At 34.3% G+C, this 11,856-nt stretch overlaps 1 protein-coding gene across 2 annotated transcripts; it reads left to right on the forward strand.

Moving 5' to 3' along the window:
* Positions 1-1,361: 1,361 nt before the first annotated feature.
* LOC127843621 (uncharacterized protein C5orf49 homolog) lies at positions 1,362-11,160 on the forward strand. Of its 2 annotated transcripts, none has more exons than XM_052373310.1 (3): positions 1,362-1,559; positions 8,869-8,985; positions 10,465-11,160. In XM_052373310.1, the coding sequence occupies exons 1-3, from the start codon at positions 1,395-1,397 to the stop codon at positions 10,612-10,614; spliced, it is 432 nt and encodes a 143-aa protein (XP_052229270.1). In that variant the 5' UTR covers positions 1,362-1,394; the 3' UTR covers positions 10,615-11,160. The 2 variants fall into 2 exon arrangements, with proteins under 2 accessions (XP_052229270.1, XP_052229272.1); XM_052373312.1 differs by lacking the exon at positions 1,362-1,559 and adding an exon at positions 2,676-2,816.
* The last annotated feature ends 696 nt before the right edge of the window (positions 11,161-11,856 follow it).

Genomic DNA, 11,856 nt, shown 5'->3' on the forward strand with positions numbered 1-11,856 from the left:
AAGTTGTCCGTGGACAACAATTTTTTTTAAAGTCGGGTCCAGGTATACACAAAAATACATTGTAATAAAGCCGTAATTAAGTTTTACAAAACCGGATGTTGACACGCGATAACATTGTCAGTGCTATTTGCGGAGCAATCAAGCTAACATACGGGCACTCTCCTGTGCAGTGATCTCCCTTATTCTATAAGAGACCGGTAGCATGCCGCATTTTCGACATTCGGCCCGACTGTTAGACAGTGTACAGACTGGTTTCTTTATTTTTACAATCAGACGGAAATAAAAAGTATCAAACTAATATAATGAAAACACGGTCTACCTAGTTATTTAAGACGACTTTAATGGTAAAAATGGAACATTTAGTGTTTTTTTTTAAATCTTCAACAACGGAGCAGAAACCCGAAGCTTCGAGCAGTCCACCTCCCAAAAAAAATAAGAAAGATTATGATAAAAAAATATGATCTAAGTAAACGCACCGAAACTTTTCAAGAAACTTGGCTCACAGATTTTCAATTGTTACCAGTTGATGATAATCAAATTGCTACCAGTAGCGGTGCACAGCCTCAGTTTTATGAGGTCCACATATTGGACTAGTTTAGTTTGTTAAGATTACGATGTACTTATGTTCAACACATGTTTTAATAACACTAGCTTTGCAAGATTAAACGTTTTAGAAAGTGTTTATATTGTTTACAATATGCTGCTATAATGAATGTACCATTGAAATACAACTATAAACAAAACAAGCAAATCATACTCATTTTGATATATTCCACATTATATTAAATTAATCAAAATATGCGTGTATAATTTATATAAACACTAACGGACAAGTGTAGTTCAGCAACGGACAATCTAAATTTCCTAAATGGTTGTCCGCGGACAAGTATAGTTTTTTGAGATTTCGCCACCCCTGTGGCACTAGTGTGTGCAGGAGGCTGAAGTGAAACAGGAAGAGTAAATTAATTATATTTGATCATGTAATCCAAAGTTAATGCTAAGATAGATCTATTGAAGCTAAAAATGTATGCAAAACCTTGAGGGAACAAGATCCAACTGTCAAAACTTGTGCATCAAGGTGACCACACTAAAACGATACAAAATCGCGTTCCGTACAAAATCTTGTTTCGAGACAGTTTGACAGATATGGTTGATGCAGGCTGCCATATTGGATTTTAATTTTTTCGAAACTTTGTTATTTGTTTAAAAATATGTGTAGTAACCTTCTAAATTAAAAACAACTGTCCCTATTTAATGTCTTATTTATTTATAAATGTAAGCAGATTTCAGGATATACGGAAAAAAACACAAAGTCAATTAATGCGAATCTAACGGGCACCTGTTGGCTTGGAAACGGAAATTGATTTATCCAACATACAACAACAACATTCAAGATGGCCGAGGAGCTGGACCAAAATCGTGAACACGGACTGTCTGTGAAAACAGAAACAGACGAATTTTATCTGCAAGGAAGACCGTGCGAATTATCTGCATTTTCATTTGTTCCCACATCCAGACAGGATCCGCCGCAAAGAACGGTGTTTAATTCTAAGAAACCTGTAAGTTTCTTTGAAGGCTTTGATTGTTTACATTGGTTACCTCGTTATTATATAAAGTAATAACCTTTTCTTGGAACCTCTATGACGTTGACAGGAAAATTTATAACGGCAGTATTTCATTATATTTTATGTGTCCTGAGAATGGTTCATATAACTTTACCTTACTTCGTTTATCATCTCATCATACAGCTATTTTTGCAGTAAACATATCCTCGAGTGCCCAATTTCGACGCATACAAGCAGTTTGTTGAAGTTTTGTTGCTCAATATAGGGATTTATGTAATAAATTTTGTTATTTCATTACACATGCACCTTTTATTTACACATTTTAAATTCAATCGATTGTGTTATCAACAAAAATTCGTTGAAAAACGAAATGACCCAAGTATATGTAACGGCGGCCATATCTGTTGAGAGTGCCCTAAAACGACGCATCTGATTGGTTATATGATTTCAATGTAAATATCACTCCTGTGGAGACTGAATGAATAAAATAATAACTCATGGTTGTTCTACTTAAATGTGTAATTGCTGTAAAAGTAATATGAAACTGAAATTAATTAAATCAATTAAGATTTTTAATTGTGTGATGCCATACTGTATGGCAGTGGTTTTAATAGGGGCCTGTGTCAGCAACCCTGTCATAAGCTGTGTTTATGGAAGATATGTGAATATAACCTGTAGTTCTTTTGTGGAACCTGCACTTATAATTAATTAAATGAAAATTAGTAATAAACATAATATGCAATTACCAACATAAACACGTGCTACATATAGTTAAAATTGTATTACGGCATAACGAAAAACATATCCGGACTTCAAATGAAAGTTTACGCGTACACTTTTTTCATAGTGAAAATAAATCTATTTATACCATGTTTTGTCAAATGGCAGTCACGTGACTTATGAATGAAATTGTGAACTTTTGCATACGAAACCGATGCATTATCCCACGGTCTTATTAACAAAGACAATTGGGTGTAAAGTGTTCAAAAGTTTTGCATTAAGTAAAGTACATAAAAATCCATCAATTGCAAACCGATCAACCATATCTTACCTTTTAACCCACTATTTTCCACATAACACACAATAACTATAGTAATTTGTGCGAAGAGTACCATTTGCTATTGTATGACGTCAACGGATGTCGCTCATGTATCAAACAAAGGCAAAACAAAAAATGCGTCGAATTGGGGCAGCGTCGATTCGGGTCACTCAACGATAGATCTGACATTAAAGGGATCTTTTCGCGTTTTGGTAAATTGACAAAATTGAAAAAAGTGGTTTCAGATTCACATTTTCGTTTAAGTTATGATATTTGTGAGGAAACAGTTATACTGAACATTTACCATGGTCTAATATAGCCATTATATGCATCTTTTGACGATTTAAAAACCTGAAAATTATAAAGCGTTGCAACGCAAAACCATTGAATAATTTGGCGAGTCCTGTTGTCGTTTTTTTTGTGAAACTACGAAGATTGCTTATATAAAGTATAAAATATGTCTGTTATACATACTTGGCAGGATGGCCTAGCGGTCTTATAAGTTTTTACTCCATGGCAGGACTCCGGGGGTCACTGGTTCGAGCCCTGCTGCGGGCTACTTTTTTTTCATTTTTTAAACTTGATTCTTGATTTTTTTACTGGAGCTTTGTAGATCTAATTTTAACGTTTATCAATATAAAGCATTTAATGATAAACTTCAAAACATGCCAAAATCTGTGAAAAGGCCCCTTTAAACATGGGACCTCACCGTATGCAATACTTGTAGAAAATGAATAACTAATGTGCAAAACACCAATTTATTACCAACAGTTTAGATTCAATCCCTCAATCATTATTTCACAATACAAAGTTTACAAACGCATGTATTCCATTTTGAGGAGTAAATTAAAATCGTACAAGCAGAAAGTTTATGACCTGTCAAAACGTCGGTAAAATCTAGGTCACTCCATTGTATCACGCTATTTTGACAAAAGGAAAAATGTTCAAGTATGGTGGGGCAAATATTGCCATAAATATTGTAATAGTGTACACTATATTGTATTTTATCAATATAAAGAATTTAAAAAACAATTTTATCACCCAGAAAATAATATTATGCAGTATATATATATATATATTTTTACACAGAGAAATAATCTATGATTTCACTGGTACTCAAAGGCGAGACAAAGAACATAAATTGATTACAATTTTATTGCCTTTGACCAATATTGTCTTTTTAGTTTATACTGAGAAGGAAAATGCATAATTGTTATTGCCATGAATGATTGTTTTCAGGTCATAACAAATCTACAGGTAATACTTGCCAAACAGGAGCATGTTTAGATATTTGTGCTTTTATGTATTGGTAGACCATCACAGCTGCAATTTTAAGGGTTTAGTTAACACTCAATTTGTCATTGTCTGCTTAGGTCATACTAATAAGTACTTGGGTACAAAGTACTCAGGGTACATGAATACCAAGATAACCATTTAGCTGACAACTACCAATCAAGACAACCATGATTGGCCATTGTCTGCTCAGTTACAACTTAAGTTCCCCAGGTACTCTTTAGTGTACTTCAAAGTATCCAGGGTACAGAAACTATACTTGTAAGTACCACAAAGTATGGCCGGAAGCCTTTAAGCATATTTTTTGTTCCCAGTATACAATCCAGTGTACAGTGTAGTATACTTGAAGAGTACCCTGGGTACTCTTAAATAATACCTGCGCCAACAACAGCTATTTCAGTTCAACAAACTTAGAATCTTCTTTTGAATTCATGCAAATGTACCAGTTGTCATAGTCTACCTATACCAGTAGGTGTTTATTTTAAGCTAAAACAAACATTTTGCTCATTGTTTGTAAAACCAAAATGAAATGTTAAACATGTACAGTGCATGCTAACATAATACGGTATTTTATCATTAGTATGGGGCTAACATTGCAAAATTAAGGTTAACATAGTAATTTTTTTTACATTATAATGCAAATATTACACAAAAGAAAATTTTGCAATACAATGTCTTGCAGGAAATGAATTGTGTTAATGAATACAAATTATTGAATGATAATTGTAAGCATGATAAACTATATATGTAAGTAGTTATAGAGAAATATGTTAGCATGATTAGAAAAAAGGTGCAGCAATATCTTTAGTGCTAGCTATTTAATAAATTACATTATGAAAACATTTTATGAATATACTTAGTGTCTTTTGCATATAGTGTTTTAAATAAATTTCAAAATGTTGTTTATTTATTTTTTTGAAACTTTATTAAGTTGGTTTTATATGAATACTTCAATAAAAATAATATCTGATTAGAAAGATGAATGGGTTTTATTGGTACTATTAATGAACGTTATGTTCAGCTTCAAAAGGACTTGTTCACAGTTTGGAAAAATGACTATTTAGATTAAAAAATAGTGTATGTATTATATGCAAACGTGCAAATTTACACTTCTGAATAAGAACAATATTAAAAATATCACCCGCATAGCCTTTACGATTCACTCCACTGACATAGCCTTGACAATTTTCTCCACCAACATAGCCTTTTCAATTCCCTCCACCAACATAGCTTTTACAATTACCTCAACCAACATAGCCTTTACAATTGATCAGTTGCCAAATACGCGATCGCTCTGTCCACTAAGTTTTGTTTTCATATAACGTTTTATTTGTTACTCTGACAGTCTTTGTTTGACGGACCATGTGGCCGCAATAAACGAAATCTGATTGAGTATTACGTGAGTTTGATAGGCAGCTGGCGAGTGGTCAATTACCTCCACCGACATAGCCTTTACAATTACCTCAACCAACATAGCCTTTACAATTACATCCACCGACATAGCCTTTTCAATTACCTCAACCAAGATAGCCTTTACAATTACCTCCACCGACATTGACTTTTCAATTACCTCAACCAAGATAGCCTTTACAATTACCTCCACCGACATTGACTTTTCAATTACCTCCACCTACATAGCCTTTGCAATGCCCTCCACCAACTTAGCCTTTAAAATTCCCTCCACCGACATAGCCTTTAAAATTCCCTCCACCGACATAGCCTTTAAAATTCCCTCCACCGACATAGCCTTTAAAATTCCCTCCACCGACATATCCTTACAATTCCCTCCACTTAGCCTTTACAATTCCCTCCACTTAGCCTTTACAATTCCCTCTACTGTCATATCCTTACAATTCCCTCTACTGACATAGCCTTTACAATTACCTCCACTTAGCCTTTACAATTCCCTCTACTGTCATATCCTTACAATTACCTCCACTGAGATAGCCTTTAAAATTCCCTCCACCGACATAGCCTTTACAATACCCTCTACAGCCATACTGACATAGCCTTTAAAATTCCCTCCACCGACATAGCCTTCATAATTCTCTCACCCAACATAGCCTTTACAATTCCCTCTGCTGACATAGGCTTTACAATTCCCTCCAATTGTGAAAGCCTGCATGGCAGTGGAAGCATACTAGCTATTTCTTCTAGAAACTATTGTTCATACATCAGGGAAGGCAAATTCTTTTATTTTTCTTTCAATACATTTCCAAATCATCATATAAACAAGGGGCAAAATTGTCACAAAACCAGGTTTTCAGTTGAAAAAAGTCTGATAAAGGGAGACAATTCAAAATATGTATTGTTAACCCTCTTGTGTAAAATTGACCTTGATTTCAATTAGAAAAAAACAAGTGATGTGTTCGTCAGAAACACAATGCCCCCTTTTGGGCCGCTTTGAAATAAATATAAAATTTTTATTTTTTTTGACATTTGACCTTGAAGGATGACCTTGACCTTGAACTTCCACTACTCAAAATGTGCAGCTTCATGAGAACGCCGCTTTGAATTATTATTATTTTGACCTTTGACCTTGAAGGATGACCTTGACCTTGAACTGCCACCACTCAAAATGTGCAGCTTCATGAGAACGCCACTTTGAATTATTATTTTTTTGACCTTTGACCTTAAAGGATGACCTTGACCTTAAACTTCCACCACTCAAAATGTGCAGCTTCATGAGATACACATGCATGCCAAATATCAAGTTTCTATCTTCAATAATGCAAAAGTTATGGCCAACGTTAATGTTTTTTTTTCGGACAGACAGACTGACATACACACATACTGACAGACAGTTCAACTACTATATGCCACCCTACCTGGGGCATAAAAAGTCTGATAAAGAGAGAATTCTTTCGCGCAACACACCGTCTAATGATGGTGAACAAATGTGCCAAATGATTTTAAAATCTGTCAATGAACGACAAAGTTATGGCCCGGACAAGCTTGTTCCGCCAGCCAGCCCGCACGCCAGCCTGCCCGCCGACATTGCCAATCTAATAACCAGTTTTTTCCTTCGGAAAACCTGGTGAAAAATCCAAATATTACAGTTTTGTTAGTAAATTCATTGAATGACATTTCAAAAATGAATATCTGTGAACAAGTCCCTTTTTATACTGGTAGATTATTTGTATTGTCATTCTAAGTTGACATATAGTTAACGCTAACAAGATAATAGTTTGATGTTTTGTGTGTTGCCATGTCATCTTTTCTTACAATAACTACAACTAAAGTCTGTTTAATAGTTAAACTTAATTAACGATAAAATAGTGACATTTAAGCGTCTGTTTTGGTCATAAAATGAAAACTAATAGTTGAGGCAAAATAACAAAGGAATTACTTCTTTTGGCTCTTTCCCTAATCCACTGACCTGAAAGACACATGCTGATTATTTGATTCTCAGACCTAAAATATGTATGACCTTCATTTTGTCTACTAAACTGAAAAAGTAATTACCTTCCCGTAATAAACTGGCTGCAAATACTTAAGAATGGCCTTAATGCACTCAAAGACATATTATATTTTCTTCATATCTGACCTCAAAAACCTTTGACCTTGCCTTTATACACTTGCATCATCAAGACATATTACCATTACCTTATCCGCTTTCCTCAAAGACATATGACAGTTACCTAATCCGCTTATCTTAAAGACATATGACCTTTCCATAACATTCTGACATCAAAGATGAATTACCCTGCTTTAATATTCTGACCTTAAAGTTTATAGACCTTTCCTTAATCTGCACACCAAAAAGGTGTATTAACTTTATCTCATTTTCTGACCTTTAGGTTGTGTGACCTTTCCTTCATTTTCTGACCTGAAAAACACAATTTTCTTTGTTCCTTACCTCAGAAACATATGACTTTTCCATTATACACTTTCTCAAGATGCATAACATGTCCTTCAATTACTGACCTTAAAGCATACGACCTTTTCTTCATTTGCTGACCTCAAATATATATGACCTTTGCTGACATGAAAGACGTATGACATTTCCTTAAAGGGGCCTTTTCGCAGTTTTGAAGTTTGTCATTAAATGTTTTATATTGATACATGTCAACATTATATCTAAAAAGCTCCAGTAAAAAATCAAGAATAAAATTAAAGAAAGAAAATAAAAGTAACCCTCGGCAGGGCTCGAACCACTTACCCCTGGAGTAAAAGAAAACCATTTTGACCACTCGACCATCCATCCTCACACAATGACGGAAGTATATTATACTTTTAATAATATAAGCAATCCTCGTAGTTTCACAAAATATAACGACAACAACAGAACTCTCCAAATTATTAAATCGTTTCGCGTTGCAACGCTTGATAATTTTCAGGCTTTTAAATCGTCAAAAGATGCATAATAATTTTAGAGCTTGATAAATGTTCAGTATAACTGTTTCCTCACAAATATCATAACTAACACGAAAAATTTGAGAATCTGAAACAACTTTTTTCAATTTTGTCAATTCACCAAAACGTGAAAAGGCCCCTTTAATCTGCTGATTTCAAAGAGATATTATCTTTTCTTCATTTGCAGACCTGAAAGACATGTGACCTTTCCTTAATCTGCTGATTTCCCTCATTTTCTGACCTCACTGACCTCAAAGGTGTATGACCTTTCCTTAATTTGCTGACCTCTAACACGTATTATCTTTCCTTTATTAATTGAATGAAAGACATATGACCTTTCTTTCATCTGCTGAACTTAAGGAAATAAATACAGACTATTTGTGTTCACTTACCAAAAAGCCTTGTAACCTCTCCTTAATCAACTGACCTCAAAGAATCCTGACCTTTGGCTTTGCATTATCCCTTTCATAAACATGTAGCATTTCCATCAGCTGACCTCATAGCAGTGTTAACTTTCTTAAATCCAATGACTTTGTTTGAATGTTTAGTGGAGGAAGAGAAATGACTTTATTTCTTTATTTTCTTCTCCTGACTCTCTCTTCATGTCTATTGCAGGACACTGCCCCCAAGACGTATGATCGCCTGTTTAGGAAGGACTTTGACTACAACAACAAGCTTCACCGGGATGACAGGGAGCATGCCAAGTCTCGAGGACTCGTCGTGAATGCGGAGGTGTGTGGGCTTTTTGTTTATCCCTTTTACCACTTAGATACGTATTTTTACAAATTTGAAGTCCCTTGGAAAGTTAAATATAACTTAATATACCTTATTAACTTGATTCAAGTTTTTAAGGCTTCATTTTCAACCCTTAAATACTGATGAGCACCAGACAGCATAAAACCTAAACAGACTGCGAGCTGCTTGAAGGCTGTTCTGGTTTTATGCTGGTTGCAAAAGCCATTTTTACTTTGCTTCTGATCAGGAAAAGGGTTAATAGTGCATTCTTTTTTTCTGCAGTTTTTGGAACGCTATGGGCCTTTTATAGATGTTAAATAGGAATAAGGTTTCCTTTAAAGCCAAAAATTGAATGTGTAGCTTTCACTTTATTATTCCCCCTCAAAAGAAGTGACGTTATATTGCTTTACATTTGTCTGTCAGTCATTTGCTTAGTTTGCGGTAGGTCTGTCAGTTCATAGACCTTTGGTTTCCATGCGATATCTTAAGAACGCTTTTAAAAACAGCAATGCAAATTGGTATCATGGTTGGGAGGAAAGAAGGATGTTCATAGATCTTAAGGTCAAAGATGAAGGTTTCAGGGACTTGTCACAATTAGTTTGTGTCCACAAGATATCTTGAAAAAACTTTGACCTATGATCATGAAAATTTGTTTAGTGTTTGCCTCTGTAAAAGGAAAGTAACCTTTTTGTTTTGAAGTCACCATGTAAAAGGTCAATGTCGCAGGCACTTTTAACATGAAATCATTCAAAATGCTAAAGTTGTTTCATGGCATGAAAAGAGGACACACTTTTATTCTTAGGTCAACGTTCAATTTCACATTTGCTTGTTTCAAGAAAGTATTTTCTTCATATCTTGACTAATTTTTGTACCTATCATCTTTATTCGTATGCTTGTTACATGGGAGGACATTTAAAATGCATATTGATTTATAGTTCAATAAATGAAAGGTCAGTGACTCAAGGGATTTGTTTCCTTCCAATCACTTGAAAACTCTTTTTAAACGATCATGCATATTGGTGTAGCAATTACATGGTTGGAAAGTAAGATTGAAATAAAAATCGAGGTCATAAGGTCCAAGGTCAAGGTCACATGGGATTGCCAGGGGGGGGCATGTTTTGCTGATATTGCACTAGAGTAGATCACATATGTGTTTATAAGGTCCACCTTATGATTATTGAGTACAATTTTCTGTTCTAAATCACTCTCAATGGTTTCAAATAAGCTAAAAAATTCATGCAATATTTTAAATATATATTTTTACTAAACAGTGCTTAAGTTGGAAGATACAAGTATAATTAAAACTATTTTGTGCTTGAAGTGTTTTACTGTGCTCGTTTAAACAGACTATTGTATTAACAGTTAAATCATAAAATTTGTATAATTCTACTTGCTGATGATTCTGTCTTTGTTTTCAACAGGGAAATTAATCAAATGTGCATCATTTATTAAAATGGATATAATTCTTGTTTCCAGGAAAAGGAGAAGGAGGTTCCAACTCTGTCGTCATCTGAATATGGCCACCGGTTACAGCTGTTTAAGGATCATCCAGACCGGAAGCATGTTAGAATTGCCCACGTAAAAACTGAGTTTTATCGACGAAATGGAATCGAGGGCACATCTTAAAACTTTAGCCTTTTTAATACACTTGTTTTGTGAAAAATCTTCACAACTTCTCAATCTGTGAATTCTGTAAAAATTGCATGTGTTACCAGTATATGCGGTATTATATGCAGTATTGTAACCATTACTATTTATATACAGTTATCCTATATTTTAATTGTTAAAGGTATATGTGGTATTGCAACAGTTATACATGTATTATCAAATATTAACTTGCTTCTTTACCAAATATTTTAAGAATTGAAAAATGGGTACACGTACTATACAGTTAAGCAAGACACTGCAAGAACAATATTTGTAAATGCAGTCAAACATGTGTTACCATTTTAGTTAACTTTGCTAAAAACATTAGTTGTTCACTGTTTTCTAGTTTCTTAGTTTTAAACTTAGTTAAACAAATTGTGAAATGCATATCTGTGATATAAAATCGACTGCAATTCAATGTGTGTGATTAATTAATACATGTTATTAACTGCCTGTTTGATTCATTCCAATGAGTTTGTGATTGTAAACATTATTTTTATTAAATAAAGCAACTAATAAACAAAACTATGTTACTGTACTGTAGCAAAAATTAAACATTTGCAACATGAGCCCAGATATAAACAACTTTCGAAGGTTCTAAGCAAGTTCCAAGGTGAATGATTAAAATAATGTGAATTATTGTGTATGAATGGTTTACTGTTTCAAAATAAGGAAAACTGCTGTGCCTCATGGTGGCTATAATTTCTTAAGGACAGGAATAAAATCTTACAATACAATGACCTTGAACTTCCACCACTCAAAATGTGCAGCTTTATGAGAAGACTGCTTTGAAATATTATTTATTTTACCTTGAAGGATGACCTTGACCTTGAAGGATGACCTTGACCTTCCACCAATCAAAATGTGCAGCTTCGTGATAACACCGCTTTGAAATTATTATTTCTTTGACCTTGAAGGATGACCTTGACCTTGAACTTCCACCACTCAAAATGTGCAGCTTCATGAGAACGCCGCTTTGATTTGTTTTTTTGACCTTAAAGGATGACCTTGACCTTGAAGGATGACCTTGACCTTGAACTTCTATCACTCAAAATGTGCAGCTTCATGAGAATGCCGCTTTGATTAAAAAAAAAAAAATTACCTTGAAGGATGACCTTCACCTTGAACTTCCACCACTCAAAATGTGCAGCTTCATGATAACACAGTTTTGAATTTTTTATATATTTTTTTGACCTTTGATCTTGAAGGATGACCTTGATC

This window comes from Dreissena polymorpha, chromosome 9, assembly GCF_020536995.1.
Source record: "Dreissena polymorpha isolate Duluth1 chromosome 9, UMN_Dpol_1.0, whole genome shotgun sequence".
Classification (NCBI taxonomy): domain Eukaryota; kingdom Metazoa; phylum Mollusca; class Bivalvia; order Myida; family Dreissenidae; genus Dreissena; species Dreissena polymorpha.